The 27,890-nt window shown below is 38.2% G+C and overlaps 1 protein-coding gene across 1 annotated transcript; it reads right to left on the bottom strand.

Moving 5' to 3' along the window:
• Nucleotides 1-9: 9 nt before the first annotated feature.
• On the bottom strand, nt 10-24,308 carry LOC307170422 (uncharacterized protein). The gene is made up of 6 exons (XM_079891514.1): nt 24,240-24,308; nt 22,904-23,269; nt 12,923-13,067; nt 4,605-4,676; nt 1,658-1,747; nt 10-604 (listed from the first exon to the last, which is right to left on the bottom strand). Exons 4-6 carry the CDS (start codon nt 4,666-4,668, stop codon nt 480-482), a joined length of 279 nt encoding a protein of 92 aa, XP_079747640.1. The 5' UTR covers nt 4,669-4,676; nt 12,923-13,067; nt 22,904-23,269; nt 24,240-24,308; the 3' UTR covers nt 10-479.
• Nucleotides 24,309-27,890: the final 3,582 nt, after the last annotated feature.

The raw sequence follows: 27,890 nt of genomic DNA, 5'->3' as shown, positions 1-27,890 counted from the left end.
TAGACTGGGTTTGGATAGGTCTTGTCTTTATTTATTATACAAAGGAAACATTCATCAGCCTTAAAGGGGCCTTTGACATGGTGTTCTCAGTCCACTTGCGTCTTTGCCACGAAGAGCCACAAACAAACTCAGAGAGGCGAGCAAATGAGTATATCCAGCTCTGTCAGTTAATATTTATCTCCGGTGCCACTTTGCGAGAAGGAAATCTGGGACACAGTTGCATTCATTGTTCAGTGAGCTTTCTTTTACAGTCCAACCCACCGACAGCAATGAATGTTGATTGTGACCTTTGTTGCAGTTTTCAAAGTCAAACTTTTCAGGCGTCGTTCGAGGCTAGCATCGGAAGACCGCGCCGTCGTGTCTCCAGGAGTCCAGGCTCAAATTCCTCTTTTGCCGGTGGTAGGGAGAGGCAAGGCTCGGTAGGGCTCGGCCGCAGGGTACAATCAACGGTCGATGGTTTTTTTCTATTTAGCTCAAACTCACCGACAGCGTTGAATGTTCACTGAGGCAAACATGGCCTGATGGTGAGTCGACTTGACAGTCTGCGCAGAGGTCGCTGTGGAGACAAGGCAAGCAGCGGGCGGGTGCATCCCACCTCTCAATGCTGAAAGGACATATCACAGGTCACCTACTCCAAAAATACAACTTATTGAATTCTGCTCTCAAACTTTATGACCTTTTGATGGTTTGGACATATTTACACAACATAAAAACAAAATTGACTGTATTTTTTTTCCCATGATTGCCCCTTGTCTTATTGTGCATCAATTTCTTGCTGATGTAACCAAGGCCATGTGGGCGGGGCAAAAATATTAACCAATAATAATCACACGTTCTGCCCTCCATTATTCTAGATGAATGTTCTTTTTCACTTGAAAATACGATACACAAGTTTTTAAATTACTATACAAATAATTAAAAATACAATTAACATACAAAATGTAAAAGTGTTCATTTCTTTTGATGGCCAAATAAAAAGCATTCTCAATAAATCAAACAAAGTCTTGCTAACAAAAGGTGATTAGATTCAGTATCCACAAGTCTTTGACAGCAACCTGGCTTTAATCCAAGTGTAAGCAAGCATAACACAAACAGAAACAGAGAAATAAATAAAAGGAAACAAGAAAAGAGAACAGATGTTATATGGAAGATCCATGAAATGTGTCATTTATAATTAAATAAATACTGAACAGGATTCATTATAGGGCATTATACGATTTATTATCTTGGAAATCTTATTTAAAAGATACACTTTAAAAGGAACACATTTAGTAATTTTTTTTGGTTTATATTGTGCTGGTTTGCAATGCCTAACATGACATACTGACACCTAGTGGTGTGGATGTAGAATGATGCAAAACCAAAAGCATTTAGTTAGCAAAAACATGATTGAAAGGCAAATTTTTTTGCTGTCCTATTGAATAATATATTTAGCAAGCAAAAGTTTTTAATAATAGGACGGTTAAGCGAGTAGTTTTCAGCAGGGAAATCTTTCAAAATGGTGGCCTCCATGAGGCGACATATTCCATGTAAAATAAAACCGGTTTTATTAGGCTACTGATATGACCGACATTTACTTTTGTTTAGTGCTATTTCTGTTTCTGTAAAACTTTTAACACGGAAACATTTCTGAGTGCACCCGAACATCGACGCTCACCCTTTCTCGTGGTGCAGGAGAGGGTCAGCCGCCCAGGAGGGATTTGGCTTCCGACCTCATCCAGTGTATCCCTTGTACCAACCTTGGAAACTGCAAAGACACACACATGCACACAAAAAGAAAGAGATTGAGAGTTGTATAAACGAATCCGTACATTAAACAGATGATGGATGTGAATCGAACAGCAAACCACACCCCTACCCCCACGCAAATGATACACACACACACACTTAGCCAGACTTTGACTTGACTGCTGCTCTCTTCTCTTCAACACCCTCCCTTTGATCATCGTGATTACAGTAATTGGGTCTGTAAGATCTTCACACAAGGGGCCTCTATCAGGACGAAGGAGGAGGACATTGCACACACACATATGCCACCGCTTCTAATTGCATGCTTTGGTGATACCGAAAAACATAGCTTCCTCACATATCAGGCAAACAAAAGTATCTGTGCTGATGTGCACCAACCATGCAGTCTTTTAAAACCCCTGAGGACCAAACAAATGGTGTGTGTGCGCGCGTGTGTTTGGATGAGTGGTCCAACTAAAGCTTACTGACCGGCAGGAAGACCGCAGGCCTGTCAAAAGCATGAAGAGTTTTCAAACAAAGCATGCGACGTTAGTCTCTCAATAACCATGAAAATAAGTCTATAATGGACATCTGAAGTCATAAATGTCATTACAGACCATGACGTTTTTGGAATTGCGAAATATTACGAGGCAATGCGGTTGCTAGCATAAAAAACCATCGTGAAATGTCTTGTGCACAACAACAAAAAAACAACGGCGAGAGAACGTGAACTGATAATATGGCAGCTTTACTGTACGAATAGAACTTTTAACGTTAAATTAAAAGAGCCCCTTTGAAAACCGTCTTTTTGATCATTGGTTACTTTAGCCATGATGTGATAAAGCAAAAAAGTGATAAAAGCCATCTTCAAAATGTTAATTGGAACGGACATATTGATTGTCGCTAATGAACTTAAATCTATAAATCTCAAAATGAAGTAGTCATACAGAGCATGTGAAAAAATAAAAAGAATCACAATGGATCAAATGTTCTCTTGAAGATTAGCAGCCATGCTATTTCTATGCTAACAGACCAATTATAAGATACAGGCTATTTGTTTTAACCACTAAGCCCACCACTACCTTTAATGAGTCTACTACTTGTGCTTGCATCACCCATTATCCTTGGCTATTGAGCTAAGATTACAACACAACATTAGCGGCTAAGCTAGCAGAGCAGCAGGCGCACTATGTGTTCTGTGTTACTAGCATTTAAATTTCCCTCAAGTGAGGTGTGGGTGGGGCTTAGAGAGCAGGAAGCTAATGACAGTATGAGTAACAGCGGGCTCGTTAGTCTCCCACCTCTTCTGCCGTAGACACGATCATTTTTCTGGATTATTTATTGCGGTGCACTGAAAGAGAACATCCATTTGCCGAGGGTTTCCTCAGAGGCCTGCACCGCATGGCTCGACAGCCCCTACCGCTGCGATCCTAACATCTCAGATGAGAGATATTATACACACTAGTGCTTTTTTGGCTATTTTTATTCATACAGTAGGTACTGTGGAGAGAGAGAGAGAGAGAGAGCGCATGTGTGCAACCCACTAGGCTTAAATAAAACCTAGGTTTTCAGTGTGATCTCATACATTTGGACATATCCTAAGACGGACTACATCATATTTTATTGTGTTTTTATTAGGTTTCACAAAGTCTAATAGTGGTGCTGATAATAATTTGCTGTGACATCAACAGTGACAATAAAAATCCAATGATTTAATTTTGGAAACAAAATGTTCTCCCTCAATGTATAAATGAGTCAGAACTAGTAAAACCATAGTCAAGTTTGTATTTTTTACTATGGTTTACTACAAACGCTATTGTTAAGATTCTGGTGCTGTAGTAAAACCAAGGTTATTTTTGTAGTTACTATGGTTTTTCTACAAAAAAAACCCAAAACAAAATGGTACTGTAGCAAAACCATAGTGTTGTAGTTATTGTGGCTTTACTGCAAATGCTGTAGTAAAACCATGGTTAATTTAGTAAGCTATCATGGTTTTAATGCAATACATACATATTTTTTCAACAAAAAACAGTTGAACTACGGTTACTGTAGCAAAACCTTGTTTTTGACTGTCATTTCTCTGCATGCTGCACTGGTCGATCTAGCAAGCCATTACATTCAAGTGCCTCAATACATCGGTTCCTGTTGTGACTTCCTCCTTCATTTCTTTCTGCAATCTCTACTACCCTACTATCACCTACTCACAATTAACTGTTAGCCTCCGGACATAAAATAACCAGGAACGCAATACCAGCAAATACCCCTTTCAGTGTAAAATTGCACTATTTTCCAACCCCCTCTGACTTCATAACAAAAAAGGCGAGCCAACCTGGCCTCTAATTGGACATTATAATTGCAGATGTGAATTAATGGGCCAAACATTGATAGTGTAAGCACATAAAACCTCAATCCCAGACCGGCGGGGTAAATGAAAAACAGATCCAGAAGAAGGGAGGTTCTTTCCCATGGCAACCCCTGGCCGGGGCCGGCATGTTCTAATCCCGCCACTTCAGCAGAGCTGTTGTTATGTACAGAAGCAGGATATTTTTCTATTGTGTGGATGGAATGGTCACTGTCGAGTGTATGGGGCCAAGGGCTTCAGGGTAGACAACACACACACACACACGCGCACACGCGCATTACGATACGGTTTCACAAGCGTTAGCACATCATTATCCTGACACTCTAAACACAAATGAATGTTATAGCTGGCTGGGAATGTGATGTTGGGATATTATGCTGACACATAACTCAGGTAAATTCCCCCCCAAATATGCTGAGACAATGTTTGAGCATCTCACAAGCATGCTTCTTCATTTCTCTGACATAATTACAATAAACAGCTTTCGCCCTCCTCCCTCAAGGAGAGTAATTACCTCGCGACACGCTGAAAGCTCTTCTCATTGTGAGATGCCACAGACAAGACGCGGTCTCCTTCATGTCTGGACCTGAGAGAGACAGGGAGAGAGAACCAAAAAAATCAATAAAATGCCTAACTTGTGCTCTTTTTATCCAATCTCTTTCAAAATGTTTGGTAGTTGAATATAGACTGGGTAGATTTAAGCCCCATATCTGGAGTTTAAAGGGAAAAGTGCATGTGGAGTTTGCAGAGCTGGAGCATTCTGGGTCATCTCTCCTTTTCTAACAAATTATTTAAGGGTGTGTAGGACATGAAGGATTTCTCCAAGCACTTTGGAAGGAAGTTGAAAGATTTCTGGACTTCCTTTAGCAAACACTCACAGTGTGTACAAATTCTACACTTGGAGGGGTCAGTGTGAGGGTAGCCCGTGATTCCCGTCTCTTGGCAGGAGATCTGCTTTACTTAATCGTTACGTTTTGTAAGAGTTATGCTTAAACAATTTGCCAATGGGGCAAGAAAAGTAAACTTCATTCAAAAGGATATATTCTCTGAAAACAAGTCATAATATCTCACCTAATTTTGGTTCTCATGCAAATGCATTTTTCAGATAATATTTGTTAAAAAATAAAGTTTAAAACAAATATAATATAATATAACATAATATAAAAGATACAATGAAATAAAATATGCAAGCTGGTTTCCACCACTGAATAAAAATAAAAAAGGTAATTGCGACTTTTTAATCTCACAATTCTGACTTTTTTTCTCTCGCAATTGCGAGATATAAACTTTTTTCCCTCATAATTGGATTTTAGCAGATTATATCTCACAATTCAGAGAAAAGAAGTCAGCAATTGTGAGAAAAAAGTTAGAATTGTGGGATTTAAGCTTGCAATTGCAAGAAAAAAGTCAGAATTGTGGTATATAAACTCGCAATTGCAAGAAAAAAGTAAATATTGTGGGATATAAACACTATAAACAAGAAAAGAGTGAGAATAGCGGAAAAAGTGAGAATTTGCGAGATAAAAAGTCGCAATTATCTTTTACATTTTTTTCCATGGCGGAAACAAGCTTCCATAGAAAATAAGCGAATAAAACAAAAAAGATAAAAGATACAAATAAATGAATTAATAATTAAACAAATAAATAAAAAACAAATACTGATTAAACATTTTTGAAGCATAATTTGAGACCATAAATTGTTAGACTAGTTGTCTAACAAATTTATTTAATACATCACAGAACAATATAAAAGGCAGCTTGAAAATTTAATCTCATGACTGATTTGAATGCTTCTAGGTAGCAGTGGTAAATTATATCTGTTCTTATCAATGTGGTTACGGTATCCTTTGCAAGTTCAACCGATTCAACCAAAATTTGCATACACAATTGCAATTCAAATGCATGGATTTCCTTATTCAAAATTACACAGTTTTTGAAGAAATTGCAACCGCATGTTGAAGCGTGTATGTTTAAAAAAAAAGTCACCGAAAACCTATGATAATCTGAATATTGTGGGTGACGTGCCGCTATCAGTGTCTCTGTTGGTCATATATGTCTATTTATCTGTAAGATAAAGGCAATTCATTGTGCTGAACTGTTTTCTAGTGTGTTCCTGTAACACATTCTCTGTGTGTAACAGATAAAGCTGGTTGTAGCCAGACGGCTTCACCTGAGTGAGAAACTCTGTCTCACGCGTCTGTGTTAGCCTGCTAGGACAGATGGCAGTCAACCTTTGATATCTCAAAGGCCAGGTACATGTGAGAACACTGTGACGCCCAATCTCACATGGAGCAGTGACAGAAGATGAAAAGAGAGGAACCGAGGAAACTGACAACACGCGAAACGCAGACGTCTCTACGGTGCTGTTGGATTAAAGAGCCGAAACTAAATCAATTCATTTTGAAAGACTGAGGACAAAAATGGCAATTCTGTGAAGACAATTTAAGGTTGCCAATACATTGCATATGTTTTCTAATTTAAAATAAAAATCTAAATGTTAAACATGTACAAATTTAAGCATAGTTAGGACAGCAGTAATAATAATAATAATGACTATTATTGTTGCTAGCGGGTAATGTTGCACATCCAGTCAGCCTATTCTGCATTTTAGCAAAAATATATCTGAATTTTTTTTAATCAATTGACCTTGACCAATAAATTTAATAAAAAATAAGAGGAAAATTGCATTGCTCAGATCAGAGCTCGGGAGATAAAATGGAACTCCCACAAATTACGTCACAAATGTTTCTTCTAGAAATAGTTTGAAGAAGAAATAGAGACAAATGAGACAATTGTTGACATATTGTAAGAGAGATCAGATCTATAATTGGATCATTTTAAATTAAGAAATGTTCTGACGTTTGACAGCAGACTTTGGGATCTTGACAAATTTGAGCACAGTTTGTGACATTACTGAGATCTCTTTTGAAACTCTATAGGAGATATTTGGGGAAAAAAAGGATAAAAATAAAAGACTGCTGTTCCTTTAACAGCATTGCTGTTTGGGAGAAACATTTGAGAATCTAATTCTATATGGAATGTTAGTTCTCCAGGCACACTGACATACAGATTTTAGAATATAAAACCTTCAGTTTTAATAAAGATTTACACAATTTGTATAGATTCCTTCAACCCTAACACCGATGTAATGCACTGAATTGCACGATGTTAAGTCATCCAGTTTCATTTTCCAAGTCTTGCTCCAACTTGACAACTTGATCAACATTTTTATTTTAGAAACTTCCATGTGGCTCACAATTTTTGTCCTCAACAAGTTAATGTATACACAAGTCAGAGACCTAAATGAGGACCACCCACAAACTCATCTGAAGTCTTACAGTGCACCACGGACTAGAAATACATTTAATTTAATAATATCAATGTCTGCATGAAACGGAGCCAATTTCTAACTTTTCACTCAACATCAAAACCTCAAATATCTCCACAGTGGCATGAGTTCTCCAGACCAGCCTTCATTTTTCTAGACTTTATTGTGGCGCTAACCAGTTGTAACTTGTCGCCCAAGCTCTGGACCACCCAGATTAGCCGTCTAAACAAGGCTTTAGATGTTTTAATTGTCTCCATCCTCAGGGTGTGCCATCGACTTGAAAGTACGTCGTCATAACAGCAGTAACCTCCCTCATTTGAGATTTATACAGAGTACAAATTCGCCACACTGAAAACCAGCCATTACACACTCAAACCTTATATCGACAATGGACAATTCCAACATTTATAACTACATTAACCAAGACAAAAGTGCACAAATCTGAGAGACTCAAAACTAAAAATAAGGTTATGATTGAAGGCAACACTGAAAAAAAAAAAGTATGCACTGAACGCAAGTCGCTTTGGATAAAATCATCTATGAAATGCACAGGCCTACATGCAAATGTAAACACCTTTGAGGTAGAAAATGTTATAGGTTGTAAGCGGGAGCATCCAGAGTTAAGTTTTTAAGATGAAAGGATGTCATAAATTCTGAGACGCTGTAATAAAAGACTGTCTCCTAAAACAAGACGCTTCGTGGCCCCTGATAGTCTGTAATTTACAATGACAATATCAGGGACAGTCACGAAGCGGGAGGCAAAGTGCAGGGTAGCGGGAGAAGAACATAGCCATGTTTTTTCCTGCTTTAATGATTCATCCTTTGTCTCAGAAGCGTTCATCTTCTTAGCATATCCAAACAAACCGTTTCCCCTCGAAATCTCCAAATGATCCATTAAAACGATCTCATTTGAGAGCAACAACTATTCGGGCTGCAAAACACGGGACGCCGAAAGAAAACAGGAGAGGGTACAAACGCCCCCCTCCTTCCTCCTCGTAATATGCAAAGTTTCACCCCGAGGTATTAATCTGTTTCCATTGTAGCTAAGCGCAGATGCTATCAAGCTCCATTTGTCATTGACAGCGAGGGTAATGACCCTGAACTCGCGTGAGCAGCTCCTGGGCAGCAAAGACACAAGGTGGTAAGTAACTCAATATATTTTCCCACAGCAGCATTAACGGCTACAAATTTGCTAGGCAAATTGAGTGTGATGAACACATTTTATACCGCTTTGGCTCGTGGTTGTACCGACTTAATCTCTTTGAGACCATTTATCTCTCAAAATACATTACAGGCAAGGAGGGCCTGTTGTAACATTGCTTGTCATATCAATCTTGGATTACAATGTTGCTTGTTTGGGCCAGACACCTTGACTTATCACTTCATTTATGTGGCGATTATTAATATTCAGTTCAAAAAATACAGGGCAATGTGCATGTTGCCTAAAGAAAGGACGCCGTTGCAGGAGATTTCCCAGGTCTTTTCTATCAATACAGTCATGTGAAGAGTCTTTTGTCCCCTCGCAAACCCTGGGCTCTAAAGAGCTTTCAGTCCACCTGAAGGTTCAGCACCTTATGAAAGAAACAAGTGGGGAATGTACTGAACGCCATTGTGTCCAAAACAAGCCTCCACAGAGCCAAGGATTTCAAGCGGTTCATGAACCCAGTAGGAATAACGCTCTCAAATTCCATCCAGGTTTCCCTGAAATGCTACGATCATTTCAAGCTCTACAGTACGAACCATGAAGATTGAGACACAATGTGGTTAGCCAGTAGTTTTTAACCTCCGGTGATAAGTGAAATGGCTGGCTGTGCTTATATTGGCAGGCAGGGAGGAAAGAAAGCCCAGATAATCTCTCTCTGGTCAAGTGCCCGTGGCCCTGGCACTGTTCTCGGAGGTAGTAAAGCTGTCCAGATTTCATACCGGTAACTATCACTCAGGTCCTGAAGCAGAGCTACATAATTAGCATGGGCCATAGAAACACGCTCATTTAGCATTCTGTGAAGTAGCAGGTAAACTATCCCCTCATTTACGTAAATGCACACAATTTCCGGACAATATTTACGTAAATGCACACAATTTCCGGACGATATTCAATTACATTTCTCGATAAACCCTCATCCTTCCCTCGGGTCATTTTAACCAGAAATTAATTTTTGTTAAAATTTTTTAAAAATTGAGTGTTCATCGGAGGAGTCTAAGACCTTAGGACTTCTGTCGCACTTGAACCACGAATTCGCCCAAAAAAAAAAAAAAAAAAAATTTGGATTCAAGGAGTTTATGTGGTTGTTAAAAAAAAAAGAGTAACAAATCCTTCCCTCGCGGGTCAATTCGACCCCTTAGGAATGAATGGAATGCGAGGAATGCTTCAGTATACATAGAAAAATGCTCGAAATGAAAGCTAAATATGCTAAAACTAAACCAAAACCAATTTTATAATGTCTACATGTGTATCAGAATGCATTCTGAAGAGAACCTCAAGAACTGACTTTAGGACCCAGCGGAACAGCTCATTTGCTCCATATAGAGCTATAAGGCCATTTAGTGGCAAAAGTCATAAAATATCATGTTATATATATATATATATATATATATATATATATATATATATATATATATATATATATATATAATTTAATTTTTTTCAAATTGACCCAATGTGATATATTTTGAGCTGATTTCGGCTGGTTTTGCATGTAGTGGAGTTATTCTGAATTTAAGTTGAGCTTAAATTATATATATATATATATTTTTTTTTTAAATTAGTCATTTAAAAGGTACATAAAATAAAAAAATAATAAAAAAATCTCTAAAGAAATCACATTAATTTGAAAAAAATAATAATAAAAATTAAATGATATAAGCTTTCTGGACAAAAAAAAAAAAAAAAAAGTATAATTTTAGGGCTTCGGGTCATTGTGACCCGCGAGGGAAGGATTTGTTACAGAATGCGAGGAGAGGATGTTGAATCATGAATATGCTTCGTAGCCTATCGGTGTTATGACATTTGCATGCATTGTTTAAGATAAACATTTGACAAAATGACCTTGTCATTGCTAGCGCAATGCTAGCCAGTTGAGCTACAGCAACGGTTGCATGTTTCAAACCTGTAAGAGTCTGGTTTGCGTTATTTTCCAATGCTGTTCCTTCCTTTTCTCCTCAGCCTATCCTTTCTTTTCTATACTGTTCTCAAGTTGAAATCAGTAAATTTACATGCACGATTTTAGTCAGACTAAAGCAAATGTTACGTCAGACTGAAATCATACCAGTCAGACTGCACAAAGTCAGACTAACAGATCTGATAATGTGATTTTACCTCACCCAGTGTGTGTAAATGTTAATCAGACTACAATTGGCATAGACATTGTGCATTTTCTCCAAGATTCAGAGGTGACATGCAATGTGTATTTTATACTTCAAATATTCAATTATGCATTGTATCACATAAATTTGGACAGAGAGACGAATACTATGTAGAGCATACTACTATACTTTATAGGCAAATGCGAAGAACCAGTGACTGTATGTAATCAGGCAAGTATAAATCACACAATTTTCATCTATCAGCACTCTGCCATATAGTACAACTCTCCTTAAAATCCTCCTTGACTGTTCTAAATCCCACCAAGCTTGTGCCAATTACCAAAGGACAACGTTAGCCATCTCTCCACAGTGTGACTTTATAAATGCTCTGAGGGCCATGTCTGCTAATTCGGCATGTAATGCACTGTTAGGTTCGCAAAAACCAGCTAGCTTGCTAGCCACTAGCCACCTGCTGCGTACGCAGAATAGGGTGAGTGGACCTTGGGACTTCCCAGCATGGGAGTGGAGACATGAGGGAAAACTTTTACAAAAAAGGGGTAGATTATGCTAACTGAGAAAGATCTAAAATTGCATTCTCAATTAGTGCTTTCAATGACAGACCCCACCCCCTGCTTTCAAGTCCACTTGAAATTGCTGGATTCACCTGCCATGCGACAGTAGTCAAAGGCCGGAGGTGCGTTGTTAACCCAGCAGGAGAGGATGAGGCAGAGGTGCGAGAGAAAAGGAATCAAACGGCCGAGTGAATCAACTCCAGGAAGACAACAGCTGGAGAGGTAGTCGCCGGAGGGAATAAAAGTAGCTTTTAAACACTTGTTGAGGCATGTGGGGGTCTACAAAAGGGCGGAGCGAGGATAATGTAGCAAGTGTCCACTGGAAAAGAGACAGCCAGTGTCTTTAACTAGTCTCTCGACAAAGTCTGCTAGGACTTTTAAAACAGACCAGAGCGAGGGAGGGTGGGGTCTGATGGGGGATAGAAAAGGAAGGAGAAATTATAGCCTTCCGGCCATTCAGCATTTACAACTGTGTTACCTATAATCCTACAGGGCCAGTCTGTCTAACCACTTGACAGACTAGAGATCATTTACTCAAGCTTTTAGTATGGATAAAGAATGCTCTTAGTTTAAGTGGCTGAGAGTTCGTCTTGGGAATACTAACTGGCAGCACAATGCAACATTTTTGGCCCTGGAGAAAAGCAAACACTTTGAATGAAACGGCTGATCGGTAACTCTGATCTTTGTGGATTTAAGGGTAAGGGCTGTAAAAACCATGTACACAAGCAACATTTAAACTTGAATGAGTAGTCCACCGGAAAAACAAAAATTCTGTCATTTACTCACCTTCATGTCTTTCCAGATCCGTCACGCTGTTATTTTGTTTGTGGAACACCACGTTTTTAACAACGACTGCCAGTCAAGCTCAAAAAAGGACAAAAACACCACAAAAGCAATCTAGTCCTGTTTGTTGTCAATACCTCAGACCAGCGACAAAACTTTCAGTGAATTACAGCTTAAATTTCTGAATCATAAGGCTTCAGAAGGCTTTATAGCACACGATTCGTATGGATGACTTTTATGGTGTTCAAAAGACACGTTCACTATGAAGGTTCTTCATAAATTATGATTTTGTGTTCGGCAGAAAAAAAGCATGCAGGTTTGACATAAAGGATATAAATCAATTTCATTTTTGGCTGAACTGTTGATAATTACAAATCATTGCATGCTTATGTTTAATTGTTGCTCTTTCAGACTACCTGAAAATCAACTTTTACATCATGCCGGACATCTTCATAGTCAGCAAAGGTTGTGGAATACCTATATTTGAAAATTTAATTCTTGCACTGCATCTCAACCCTAAAGATGACATATTGTTCCAGACTCGCTCATAATAGCAGTGATAGTGTCTTGCGGTGAGGTAATTGCAGTGAGTAAAATACAGGGAGTCTCAGATGTCGGTTTAACATGACGAGGTTAGATGAAGGCACAGATAATGAGTCAAGGAACTGACGCCTGAGTGTGCAGGATGAGCCGGAGATGAAACGACATGTTTCTGCACCTGGATCACATGGCAAAATGCCCAACACGCATACATACACACGTTTGCAGATGGTAACGAGGAGCCATTCGAGGACACAGAACGTACATTTTAACTTCACCACAAACCCTCAGAGGTAAATTCGTTACCTTTATCGGTCGTCTTCGGCCTTCAACAGTCTGACTTTCCATGGTTGAGCTCTGCCAAGTCACCAGAAGAACCAGGTTTTAAAAGACTTCCTAGCATTGCATCTTCTCACAGCTTCCCTCGCTCTGTTTCTGGCGCCTTGATAACCTATGAAATGCAGAGGGAGGGGGAAGGAAGAATGATAAGGAAATCGTTTCACCAGATGGAACTGTCTAAAGTCAAGCGAAAGCAGAAGGCAGCGCATTTCATTTAAAAAACTCAATTTGACAAGATGAGACGAGGTCGCGGATTCCAATCATTACATTAAAATACTTTTCGTTATCTTTCCCGCAGCACCCGCAAGACGTACAAAGAGTATTACAGAGAAAAGTCACGACAGTACAACACCTCCCAGTCATCGGGGTCGTGACTGTGTGGCTACCAGCTGTGTTTTTGCTCTGAAAGGATGAGCAAGGCTTGACAAATCAAACATTTGCCCTGATCTAGCCCTGCCCTGCTCTATATTACACTGTGTGGAGAGGTGACTTCAGCGCAAGAGGATGACTCTGTAGTGGTAATAGACGCTCATCAAAATCGCCAGCAGCTGTGCGGCTATTCAACGCGCTCTTTCTCTTTTTTTAGGCCACAGCTGCACAGATAAAGGGTTGGGCAAATATTGCACAATGAGCGACAAACATAGAGCTTCCACAGTCTCCGTTTCGCGCTTGACTATATGTGTGAACACTCAATGCTTGTCCTTCTCTATGTTCGGTTTCAATGCTCGCCCGTCCATATTTAATTGCCATTCTCGCCACCCCCCACCCAGCTCTCCGTTCACCCTGCACAGCCCAGAACCCCTGAAAAGCGGTGACAGTGCTCCTTTGTTCACCCCAGACCACTCCTCTCCCTCAGCGCCCCCATCCACCCTCCGTTCAGTTGACAGGCATGCCTGTACAGGCTCGGCAAAAAAACGAGAGAGGGAAAGACAGTGTGAAAAGTGAGATAGTGAGCGACGGGGAGGGTCTCTCGTTTTCAAGCTCCTACCATTCCTGCATTTCTGTCAACTCAGCAATACCAGAGGGGGCTTCAAAAAGGGGTTAGGAGATGAGGCGACCGCCAGTTTACAAGCCCTCCAAAAACGAGAGAAAGATCCGTAGAGAGTCAGGGATTCGGCTATGCACCGCTTAACTCAACTAGCATCCGCCTTGAACAAACATTCAAGGCTAAAACATGCTTCGCCGACAACTATAACCCTAATGTGGATCTTTATTTTTCCTCACCATACATACATAACATGCCATTTACAAGGTAGACATTCAAGTAAGATGGTTAGTCTGTATAGATGTGTCTCTCTTAGCCTGTGGCACAGTTGTTCCCTTCGTCGTTAGATCATAACAACCATTTCCCTGGTTTTAATTTAAATAGTCATTTTATGGCCTGTTTTATTTTAATGTTTATGGTAGCCATTTGTCTTGGGAAAGATGCAGACAGATTCTGAACATATTTAAATGAATTAAAAAAACATTCAAAAACAAACATGTAGAGCATCTTATACTTATACGTTACATAAATGAACATTCGCATTAAAACATTCGCATTAACATTCACATTATGTAGCCTATATTTTTGGAACATCAATTTGGTCTGTACAAAAGGCAAGGGCAGGCCAGAAACTTAGTATGCAGATGCATTGTACATACATAATGTGCGTTCTTGGGTAACTTTTAGTGGTAACACACCTCAGTATTCTAGGGGGCGACAGAGTTACCTTTGAATGTTATTGCCATTAAAGCTGGCATTAAAGTAAATTCCGATTGTGACGTATATACTAGTGAAATGACTTCGCAAACAAGCATAAATGTAGGGCTGGACTTGATTTTGTCTGTCGGGATTTGATTGGATCATTGTTTGCTAATCGTTGAGATATCGTAAGTCATAAATAAGAGAAGGGAGGGAAAGTTATTGTTTTTGATTAAATATTACAAGGACACATGAATTTAAAAATAACTAGATAATAATAAGTATAGATGAAATTAAGATTATGCACATTGTAATGCCGTTTTGTGGCAATGATGAGTATACATTTTATGGTTTGTTTTATTTTTATGGCCATGTTTATAGTAGTCCTGTATATTAGTCCAGGCAGACCTTTCAACAACACGCTGAGGTATAAATAATATAAATTAGCAAAATCCTAACAGCATGAGTAGGCCCAAAAAATACACAAGGCATGTGCGTTACGTAGTTACTTACAAATGTCTCGGGTAGCTAACTATAAACATGAGATGTGTCCAATATTACAGTAGAAGAAGACAGTTTATGCCAATGCTCGCTATAGCTCCCCTTGTGGCAATGCTGAGATTGCATAGCTAGAAGCGTTTGCGCTCATCTACTTGTGCAGAGTATGTTAGTTTGTACATTTTGAGCATGTAGGGGCTGTACTTGCAGATATTTAAATCACAAGCATTTTTCATAACTCAAGACATATTGTTCAGATCTACTTGTACACACGAGTAGGAAGAGAAATATTTGGAGTGAAGATGAGCACTCCTGAAGTGGTTGTGCTAACTCCATAATAATCCTCAGGCAATCCCTAGATAAACCTTGAGTGGAATAATTCATTCAAGATAGTACTTAACATTCTTAGTATTTAACATAAGAAGGATTTGAAAAACACAGACATCTAATAACGATTTTACAGGTTTGACTTTTCTGATCTTTAGCACATACTTTTTCCCCATCCAAAATTTAAACTGTGACTTCTTTGCAAAATTGTAGGTGGTTTCCAAATCAATCATATTTTATTACATCAATACATGCATTATTACCTAAAAAAAAAAAAAAACAATATAAATATTTAACAATTTTTAACAAAATAAAGATTTAGGCCTAAGGAAGTTCAATACAGTTAAATATAATACATAATCGCTGCTTGAGATTTGAGTTTAAGTCCATTTTCCTTTACTGAAATGTTGAAATGGTGAAATGTTTCACTGACAAGTCAACTTTAATAACTGGAACCCTAAGGGGGTCTGATTTCAGGTGCAAGCTAAAGCTATGCTAATGCAAATGGTAACAAAAGCAATGCCACAAGTCAATGGGGGAGCTTGACAATGGTCACACGCCAAATTTACTCCAGCACTAATGTTTTTTAAAAGGACTGTTTAACTCAAATTAGGAGGTGACCAGGGCAGGACCACAGGGAGTTTGGATGTATTCGTAAACAGATCATGAAAACCTCTTGAGATTACTAGTCCCAGTACTCGCACTGACAAAACAGGGAGGCTTCGGCAATGGTGCTAAACTAATTGAGTGGTCCCTTGGGGGCTTCAAGTTCATTGTCCACCATGTCTCAATTAAACATCCATCAAACTGGCATCTAGTACCAAAGGAAAACCAAACAACGCCATCAATGTTCTTATGTATGAACAAGGTATACTGGCACATCTTGCAAACCATCTCAGTCAGGTCAGAAAGTGATTGCCATCACTCTTCCCCATTTATCCACCATTAGATGTCATTAGGACAACTGTGAGAGCCCTAAAACTGAAGGTGAAGGCTAAACTTGGCTAAATTAAACTAGGCCACCATATTGATAACACAAAGTAACCTTCTGGTGGTATATTCATGGTGGAAGGGTTGCAAAATGTAGCACAAATTGTTGATGCCAATGGCTTGCCAACTTAAGCTTCCTTTCTGCTAGCAGTGGATAAATGCTTTGGATACGAGAGCCACTAATGCTTGGATGCACTTCTTGTAATAAGTACAATATGGAAGTGCTTTGAAGTTTACAGCTCGCAGGTCTTTAGCTCACTTTGCAAACACATGAATAGGGTTCAAAGACATTAAATGAATGAACCGCAACTTGAAAGTTGGAACAGTCCCTAGAATTTGACTGAATGGATCGCACAACAGAGTCTCGAGTTGAAATGAGGAGCAGCCGAACAATAAAATGATACTATATCTTTTAGGGATTGCAGCACAATTGACGGCAAATAAAGGCTCCCTGGTGCAGCTCTGCTTTGATAGAGCCACACAACCGGACGAATGCTGAATTTGTAAAAACTGTGCATTCGACGGCTTTCATCTCGGATTGAGCTTCTGACAATAAGAGTTAATTCCCATGTTCCTTTTTCCACGATTTTCTAACTGGAACAAATACGTCCGCTGACTCTAACACAGTCGTTGTTGAGCAGGATCACTTTTTAATCGGCGAGATTGAGCGAAGCTCGGAGAATCAAGCTCTCAATAGGCACACAGAGGAGACAGCAAATTAATTCCACCACCTTCTCGGCCTGCCGGAAAACGCAGTCAGGTTTCACCGGCAAGCCCTCAATGCTCGTTGCTTAAACCCGTCAGTCTACCATGGCTGAAACAGAGCCAGCAGGAATCCACCAACTCCACAGTTCTGCCTTTCTCTTTCACGGTCCATCTCAGCAATTTTACGGATAGCCCAGTAACAGTTATTTGCTTTCAGCTGTCAGAGGGGATCCTGGTTGTGTCTACCTATTTCGAATCCAAACTGCAAATCTTTAACAGCCCGCGGTCGTTGGTTATCGATTGCAGAGTGGCTGTTCTTTGTCCAGTCCTTGGAGGAAGTGTTGTGAAATGATCCATGTATCCTTTTTTTCTTGCTGCTGTTAAGAAAAGATAGCGACTGCAATTGGTATAATGCTGTTTGGTGAAAATGCTGGCTGACCAAGAAAATAAAGATGCAGCATCGTTTCAAAGGCTTTAGGAACATCTAGTTGGAGTAGCGCTTCTCAAACTGTTTTCGATGGAAGTACGTGAAAGACTACAAATGGTCCGCCAGTCAATTGGCTTCTCAAGACTTAAATAGTTATAACTGTGGAAAAGTACCAACATTTAATTAATCAACTGATAGCATGAAGTGATTGTGCTAACAACAATTTCTGATAAAAATGTTTGTCTCACTTCTAACAATTGTACATGCGCAAGTTCTTAGCTTAAGCTAGCGAACTTTTTAGCTTAGCATTTTGGCTCCTTAGCTAAAAGTAGCAGTCCAGTTAATGTCAATTAAATAAGAACAAAATAGCCATCTGGCAACATTATTGATCAGAAAAAGAGAATTTCAAGATTAAAGGTATAAATGAAGGATAATTTGTACACTACTTAAAACCGTATGTAATTGTTTTGGGGTAATAAGCGTGCTAGTAGGTCTGCAATTCCTCTTTTCCTGTTTTAAGTGGTTTCCTGTTTTTTGAAAACCACTAAGGGAAAGAGCTTCAGAAGAAAAAACATGGGATACTGGTGAAATTTAAGTTTATGGTGAGTCATATCTTTAAGAGTTCCTCCAGTTTTAATTACGCAACTTCAGTTTCCTTCACTTTCATTTAATCAGTGATTGATGAATTATAAAACCATTAAAGACTTATCTAAGCACGTACATGGCGTGTAGAGTGAGCTCAGTGAATATAAAGCTCTTGTATTTTATGCTTGCATATTTCTCGCATACCTAATTATAGCAAGTAACTGTATGTATAACAGATACTACATGCTAAAGCAAAAAATAAAAGAGCATACACTACTAAAAACAAATTAAAAACCAATCAGTTCCTCTTTTTTTCCTTTTTGAAAGTCAGCTACTGTGTGGAGGATTACAAACGAAAACTGCAACTGAGAAGCAAAACTGCTCATTAGCATAGCGGATCTCTACCAGAATTCATCCGTGTTGACGGGACAAAAGTCAAAAGTGTTCAACAAGCTCTCTGCATGTACTGGAATGACATTTCTGCGGGTTAGCTCCCAAAACACAGTATGAAATAAGAGCAAGCAGCTGTCTCTTACTGCGTCCAGATGGCGGCAGAACGTATGTAAATTGCCTCATTAACCTTACAGCACTTAACTACCGGGCTGCGTTGATGGTTCGGCCCACACGGGCATTTTATTAAAGAACATTAATAGCATCAGGCAGCAATCACCACTGCCTGAGGTGATTTGCTCTGGCATTATCAAACACTGTAATAATTATACATGACAACCTCCTGATTAATGCATTCATGAATATTACAACGCTGCATTATCTTTAGCTGCGCCCTCCGTTCTTAAACCATGAACTTCAAGGGTGTTTTAACAAATACTACAGGATAAGTACGTTCTTCCGCCCACCCTTGCAACCCTTTTGGGCTCAGCCACACCTCTTACAAACAAAAAATAAAAGATCATGCATCATTACCCTCAGCCCTTCCGAATGTGTGTGTGTGTGTGTGCAACGAACACTGTGGAGAACTGACCTGCACCTGGAGCACGGCACAGGTCAAAGGTCAAGCCTCCAAGGGACTCTGACTAAACAAGCCTCCACTCCTTCTTGCTCTGAAAAGGCCAGACAACCCCTGTGGTTGCAGCTCACAACATGGGTCTTTTCGTCCTCTCTTTTTTCTCCTTCCCTCGCTGTCTTTCTCCTTTGGAGAGGCGCGTTAATCCATAATCACTCAAACGACCAGGAGCTCAATTATGCACCAGTTTCTCCATTTTCTCTTGACACATAAAGATCTAAAAACAATTAACCTCTAGCCGGCAACGCGCTTTCACACTGAGCGCAAGAGGAATAAGTCAAGAACCCTCCATTCAAATTCCACCCCATAATTCAGCGAGCATAAATATTATTACATATTTTCTTTTAATGCTGGGCTGCAAGGTTTAAGCTTAGCTGACATAATGGATGGTATTTCTATACATACCAAATTGAAATTGTGTATGTGTGCTATACAAAAGATGATATTCCTTAGAGGGATTGATGTACGTATGGATTACTTTTATGGATTACTTTAATGGATTACTTTAATGGATTACTTTAACTTCTAATGGTACTGATACTGTTTGACTTGTCAAGGTTTAAGGGGGACAGTTCACCCAAAAATTTGAATTCTGTCAAATTCTGAATGAATTTCCTCCTTCTGGGAAAAAAAAGCAATATATTTTGAAATTGTTTGATGACAATTTGAATTTTTAGCTGAATTATTCCTTTGCTCCTACAGTAGTCACATTCAAATCCAGACTCAAAACACTTCTGTTTAGCTGTGCATTTACTGAATGAGTACTGTGCCAATATTCGTCCGACTGTTTGTACTGTATTTTATTTTATTTTTCTTAACTGTTTTAATTATTCTTATTTCTTTTATTATTTTAATTTCTTCTATGTAAAGCACTTTGAATTGCCATTGTGTATGAAATGTGCTATATAAATAAACTTGCCTTGCCTTGCCTTGCCTTGCCTTTAACCATCTTAGACATTTAAAAAGACATATTCACGCCAATATTCAGATATGAGTTTATTTTTTTCCTTTAACTTCTATTTTGGCCCTTCAAAATAGTCTCTTAAAAATTCCCAAAGTGAGGTTTCTCAGTGATTTCATATATTAACCATTATTTTAATAATCTAAAAAAACGTTTTCCACTACAAAGAACCTTTTGTGTAATGCAAAGGTTCCATTAAAGGTTCTTCATGGAACCATCCATGCCAATAAAGAACCTTAATTTTAAGTCTTTGTGATAATACATCTATTAAAAACATACTTGATATCTATATCCACAATGTGCATTGCTATACGATTTTCCCCTCAGCAGCTCAAAAACGTTGGTTCAAACGGAGTCAATGGGTGTGACACTAGGGAGAACTCGCGCCCATGGCCTCTCGCCCAAGCCGTGCAGTTCTCTACGTGAGGCTGTCTGATTGTATTGAGCCCTTTAGCCTTCAATAAACACTCTTCCTCTGTCAGAGGGTCTCAGTGGCCTCCTATTCATGCGCAGGTAGAATGCCTAAAGAACGCGTGAGAGGAGAGAAAAAAAACAGCTTGTTGCTTCTATTGAACCTTTTATTACGCCCCTTAAAAGGCTTATGGCAGAGGAGGAGAGCGAGAAAGAAAGGATCTGCCGTCTACTTAGTGCCATTGTACTCCCAACATGTCGGCTCTGAGCTCTGTGAGAAAACACAAGCAGACTTCATCCAAAATATCGCACGTCGAGCAAATCAAAGTGCACTAGCTAGAGACAAAATGGTACACTGATTTCAGGAAGCACGTTTCTATGAAAATACAAGGAAACAGACGCTAATGTAAGCCAAATGTACTGATATTCATATGTGCGAGTTATATTTAGAGTTCTGCGTATGGAAAGCAGCAAAACATATAAAAATTTAATTTTTACATGAATAATATTTTTTAACACATCAGTATCCAACTTCTCATTAAATCATATGAATCCTGCACTGAAATCAAACAAACATTAACATTAATTTGCCCCCCCCCCCCCCCCCCCTTTTTTTTATTTATTTATTAATTTTGTTAGTTTAAAAGCTATTTATGTTAAGTCTGTCGATTTTAAACAGCCCTCAAAATATAATTCTTAGGATTAGGATACTGTGCAAAAATCTTACAGCTTTCCACATCGCAACATTCATTCTTGCATTATTACGCCTCTGTTTATGTAATTTCAGATGAGGTAAACCTAATCTTACACAGACAAAGCACTTAAACAAGCTGAGAATCCAACGCTCACTCTTATCCACTGAAAAAGAGTCACAAAACATGCCTAAAAATAAATCTTTGCTTTTTTTTAAGCACACGAATACTGTAAATTGACAGGTCTTGTATGGTAAAGAAAAGCCTGATATGCAATTTTGAACAGCACGGTTGAATAAAGACTCCCGCTTACACACACACACACACACACACACACACACACACACAAGGAGACATTGTTGTTCATGCTTCTCCTCGCATGTGTGCCAGACTTCTTTCTCCCTGGTCCATACATTGCAGAAGAGTTGGCCCCTCACATACTGCATACTGGCCCCCAACATTGCATGCCGGCCCCTTGATTAAGCAGGGCAAAAGATGCAAGAGGAAAAAACAGAAGAAGAGACAAAGTAGTGAAAAAAGAGCGAAAACAACTGGCAGGCATCCAGACTCATGGGGACTGCGTTGATCATTATGTCTAGCCTTCAGGTGTCTGAGCCGGCTGTGTTTTGGGGGGAGGTGTGGTTACCAAAGAGGCAGACAAAGAGAAACTCGTTCACCGGGATCAAGAAAGCGAAGAAGGGAGGGAGGGTACAGAGAGAGGGAAAAAAATGAGAAAACGCTATAAAAATTTGATTAGACGATCCTCCACTGAAGTGACTTTCTGTGTTCTCCTGCCTTTTTTTTTTTTTTCAAAGCATCGCCCTAGAGAACAGGACAGACTGAATTTTTTTTTTTTTTTTTTACAGGTCCTAATTAAAAACATCTGAAGACCCTCAGACATCAAAGTCTTGCATTGCAATCTAAATGAGTCTTTTTTTTCTGAACTCAGGTTTCTTGATAGCCCAGCTCTCAAGATGTAAATTTAATATTAATACAAGCATTATTTATAATTATGAGCTACATTTAAACATGCATATGGAAGTCTGCAAATGATTAATGAAGAAAAAACAAACACACAACTGCTTGACACAGGTCACCGGCTGTCACAACTTTACAACACGCGTCAAATCGAACAAAAATTGAACAAAACAGACAAAATGCAGAAGATTTTTACATGAGATGATAATAAATCTTTGTATAATTATATTTAAAAACTATATAATATTATATATTAAATATTTCAATATTTTCAACAAAATATCATCTTGTTTTGATTACTAACTAACCGGGTCTGTGGTTTTAAGATGATCTAGATTAGGTTGAAAATATGTTTTATAATATAATAAAGGTGTGTTTCACAAGAAGAATCAGAATTAAGAGAAAGCAACAGAATCATATTTAAAAAAGTTCAAGCACGCGTGAATACACAAAATCGATAGTAGGCTACTATAAAACACTGCTCTAAAATAATCATTTTGAATTTCTATTATAATTCGCTTTCTCAAAGGTTTGTTATTCCAGAATCCGTCTTTACACATCAAAGCAAAATCGAATTTAAACTCAGAGCGACTACGATAAACATCTAACGCATCTTGCAAAGTGTTTTTCGTAGAATTAAAAAAAAAAAGTAATATCGATACTAACCATTCATTCTGCTCTAGACGCCGGGTTCCTCTTGCATTCGTGGGGAAACTCCGAGCGGTTACAGTAAAAACTGCTTGCTGCTTCTGTTGAGAGAGCGCCGCGTTACCTTTGCGCTTAACTTCTGATTCTTTTGCGCGTCTCGCTTCCTGCGCAGTGGGAAGAGACCAGAGCCGCTGCGTCGCGTCATCAGCAGGGAGCCGCTCCTATTGGCTGAACGCGTGCACATTGAGAACGCTGCTCTTTGTTCCATTGGGCGCACGCGGAGGGACAGACGCTCCTCCTCGCTGAGTTCTGTGCGCAAGAATGCGTGAGAAGAAAAACGGGGAATGTCTTCTGATGTCCGAGGTCAATGCTGCTTCAAAGCTCCTGGAACAAAAAAATTGCATCAGTAAGAAACAGCTATTGGTAGTTTGATTTATTGATTGCTTATTGGTAATCGTCTGCATTACTGATAAAAATGCTGATTTCGTGCATTATATAGCGACACGTATAAAGTCTTTATAGTATTCAAATATATTAAGCAATTCAATTATAACATGCATTTACAATACGCTTTAAACGGAATAAGCTAAATATTCAATACTGTCAATGATGTTTGCATGGACACAATTTCAGTAAACACTTTTAACTCTCTGAGGAAAGAAAAAACGTTTCTTTTTACTTCAAAACAACACTGTGTACATTTCTTTGTTTAATATAAAATGTAAAATTAAAGACAACAACTCTAAAACCATTACATATCTATTGTTTATCCAAATATAATTTATATTATATGTTAAGGGAAATTAATTAAATAAGGTTAACCAAAACAGGTTTTAACTTTAGCATTTTATTATTATTATTCCCTGTTAAAATGACCTTTTACAGAATATAACCTTTCTAAGAATATAATCACTAACAATCACATTTTTATGTATTTGCAATAGAATATCATATATATATATATATATATATATATATATATATATATATATATATATATATATATATATATATATATACACAAATAATATGTATATTATTTGGGACACCACATTCAACTTTCATCAGAAATGTTGAATTTATAGCCAACTATCAAGAGGTTCAGAAAATGCTTACTTTTGATCAGAAAGGCTCAAAAGTAAATCTCCTCATGGTGGTTTGGTTGTAACATCACTTCCTGAATGGTAAAAAATGACTTTTGTCAAACAAAGGGGTCACCATGCATCAGAAGGATATAATATCCTGCAGTAAAGGGGACTTTAATTCATATCCATTTCTTAACACTGACATATTCTTTATAAGATCCCTTTATTTGTGTATCTAGCCCTTCTATTAACATTTAACCTTTACTCACCGAGTTTTTAACTGGGTGAACGTACCAAATACACCCAGTTTTGACCAAGAATTCTTTGGGATGCTTCATATCACCCCCATTCTCCACAAAACGAGTGGTAACTGGCACTCCAGCACAGGCGGCTCGATTCGGCTCTGAAATGCTCATGCGAAAGGAATATTTCAGCCTCTGTCTTTCTCTCTGAGTGGCTTGGAAAACCAAAGGCCCAAGGTATGTTGGGAATATTAGAGCGTGCGTAATGTGGGTGAACACCCTCCCTGCACGGATGCAGCATTAAATCAATATTCTGCAAAGCTTCCCCATCTTGAGTTATTCACTTGACTGCTGTCATGATCCACCACGTGGGTTGTGCAGTTGTTTTCTGATTTTTGTGACTCTCTCTCTCTCTCTCTCTCTCTCTCTCTCTCTCTCTCTCTCTCTCTCTCTCTCTCATCTGAATGGCCCACCTCCTTCATGCTTTGATAGTTCTGCAAGAGGAGAAAAAAAGTGTCTGATGACATATTTTTGTCTTTCATTACGTGTGACAGCCAAAAAAGGCAAATCCAACAGCTGATTAGCGTACATTAGCATTGACAGGCATTTGAATCGAACCGCACCTGCTACTGGCAGAACGATCATCCGTGTTTGTTTTTCTCGCTCTCAGAATTACGTGTTTCTCACGTTGGTTGGTTAGCTCTGGGTATCCGCTGTAGCATGTGGTGTCAAAAGCATTCCTGCTTTGGAGATGTTTACCAGAACTTAGCTTTGCATTTCCTTTCAAGATTTAAGCCTCTTTAAAATTGCAACAGTGTACAACCAACTAAACAGATCACATACTGTAGAATTAGCGAGCAGAGTCGAAAATTAACACTCCGTCAGACCTGCTAAAGAATAGAGAACTTTCCAGGCATTATTTTTGGCCATGTACATTTTCAGTATATATATATATATATATATATATATATATATATATATTATATTTATTAGCGATTAGTCGACTAATCACACGTGTATATTAATAAGCCATGAATCATAATAATGAGCCTTTAATTGTCTATTCTCAGCGTTCAAGCGTACGCATAAAGCTTGCCACAGCCCACCGGCAAAAGTATGATTATGAATGTGTTGTGAAAAAACAGCAAGGAGACTGTCTGAACATTTTAATAATTTATTGATAATGTTTTCGGTTGCAGAGATTAGGTCGACGATGCGTACTCGTCATCTCCACAGAACAGTACACGCGCCTATATGCACGTTTCATAACATAATCCTTGGATATTTGTATTCCATTTGAATCGGTTCATTTAAAAATAGACATTTCAAGCTTTCAACAGATGCATTTCTCATGTGTGTGAAGAAAGTTCACGCTGAGTTTTGGTTTATTTATTGACGCACTCAAGTTCACAGAGGCCGAGACGGCAGAAAGTGCATCCTTATTTTACAAAAGCACAACATTTAGTTATTGTGAGTGCACACAAATAAAATTTGTCATTTTCAGATGACGTATTATGCTACTCTTGATGTAAGACCAAAAAAGACTGAGTATTTTAAGTTAAATGCCAGTGATCACGCTGGCGCCTCCATGTCATGTGTGCTATACTTCAGCTTCCACACTCCGCACAAACACTTGGATATGCACCTAAAAATAGCGTACATTTATCTAGGTTAGAGGAAGCGGCCATGTAAAGTTGCTACTTACATGTTTCAAATGATAAGCCATATTTGATGATGATAGGCAAATGTTTGGATTTTCTGCCTGACATACTGTTGTAACAAAGAACCCGCTGTTAACAATCTGTCCCTCACTGAGTACTTGACTTCGCCATGAGTTTTTGTATATAGTATAGTACTGTCAAATCGATTAATCGCATCTAACATAAAAGTCTGTGTATATATTAGTACTGTCGAATCGATTAATCGCATATAACATCAAAGTCTCTGTGTGTGTGTGTGTGTGTGTGTGTGTGTGTGTGTGTGTGCATCCGTCAAATCGATTAATCACGATTAATCACGATTAATCGCATCTAACAAAGAAATTTGTATATATATTGACTTCTGTATATATACAGACTTCTAACATAGAAGATCTTCTAACATTGAACCTCTGTGAACTTGAATGCGTCAAAAAATAAACCAAAACTCAGTGTGAAATATAAAATAAACCAAAAATTTAAATGAACCGATTCAAATGGAAAACAAATATTCTAGGATTATGTTATGAAACGTGCATATAGGTGCGTGCACTGTTCTGTGGAGATGACGAGTACGCATCGTCAACCTAATCTCTGCAACCGAAAACATTATCAATAAATTATTAAAATTTGTGTGTATTAGTGCTATCAAATCGATAAAAGTATGTGTGCATAAAAAAACATAAGTATGTGTATATATATATATATATATATATATATATATATAGCCTATATATATATATATGTGTGTGTGTGTGTGTGTGTGTGCGTGTGCATGTTATATATAGACACACATTATATATTTACAAACTTTTCTGTTTGATGTGATTAATTGATTTGACAGCACTAATATATACAGTATATATACAGACTTCTATGTTAGATGCGATTAATCGATTTGACGGATGCATACATACACACACACACACACAAAGAGACTTTGATGTTATATGTGATTAATCGATTCGACAGCACTAATATATACACAGACTTTTATGTTAGATACGATTAATCGATTTGACAGCACTTACGTATTTATATATATATGTATATATATATATATATATATATATATATATATATATATATATATATATATATATATATATATATATATATATATATATATATATATATATAAATATAATTTATGTGATTTATGATTTAGCGATATTTTTGCATATTAGAGCCAGTGCAGGTTATTGCATCATATACATGCATCTGTCATGAAAATGTGATTTAACTTTGCGAAGAATATTCCACATATGTGAGCTCTAGATAAAAAAATATACTTTATGGATCGTAGACAAAGTCCCTATGGGGAAAAAGGACATTTTAAAAAGATACAAAAAGACACAATTCAATATTGCAGGTGCTAATAAAGCTATTTTAATTAATAGCAAAATCTACTTAGGCCTATTTTCGTTTGGACCCCTGTTGTAACATGATGCATCAAGGTTCATTTGAAACCCTTCGGATATACTAAAAGGTAATGTTCTGTAAAAGAGAGTCTGTAATTTATAGCAACAGTAGATGATTTTGTTAAATGAGTAAATATTATTTTGAAAGGCAAGCTGTGAAAAAGCTGTTGTCTGTGAAGTTTCTGTAGCAGCGCCACATTTAAAGCTGCATTTAAAATGGCTGCCTAAGGATAGCAAGCATCATTTCCAGTTGATGGTCATGTATCATGTCAAGGAACAGGCTTGTGCAAATTTATTAAGGAGATATTTTACCAGCAATCGCAAATCAGCATCACAGTCATACTCGGAATGGCCTTCTTCCTTTCATTTTTATTCACTCAATGAGGGCTTGTCAGTTATGTGTCACAATATCCTGATGCAGGTGTGTGTGTGTGTGTGTGTGTGTGTGTGTGTGTGTGTGTGTGTGTGTGTGTGTGTGTGTGTGTGTTTGGAGGGGGCAACAAATCAACAAACAGAATTCAAAATAAAGAAGATCAGCAGCAAAGCGTTCAGCTCATCAC

This window comes from Squalius cephalus (assembly GCF_949319135.1).
Source record: "Squalius cephalus genome assembly, chromosome: 13".
NCBI lineage: Eukaryota > Metazoa > Chordata > Actinopteri > Cypriniformes > Leuciscidae > Squalius > Squalius cephalus.
This window is presented reverse-complemented; position numbering and strand designations above follow the sequence as displayed.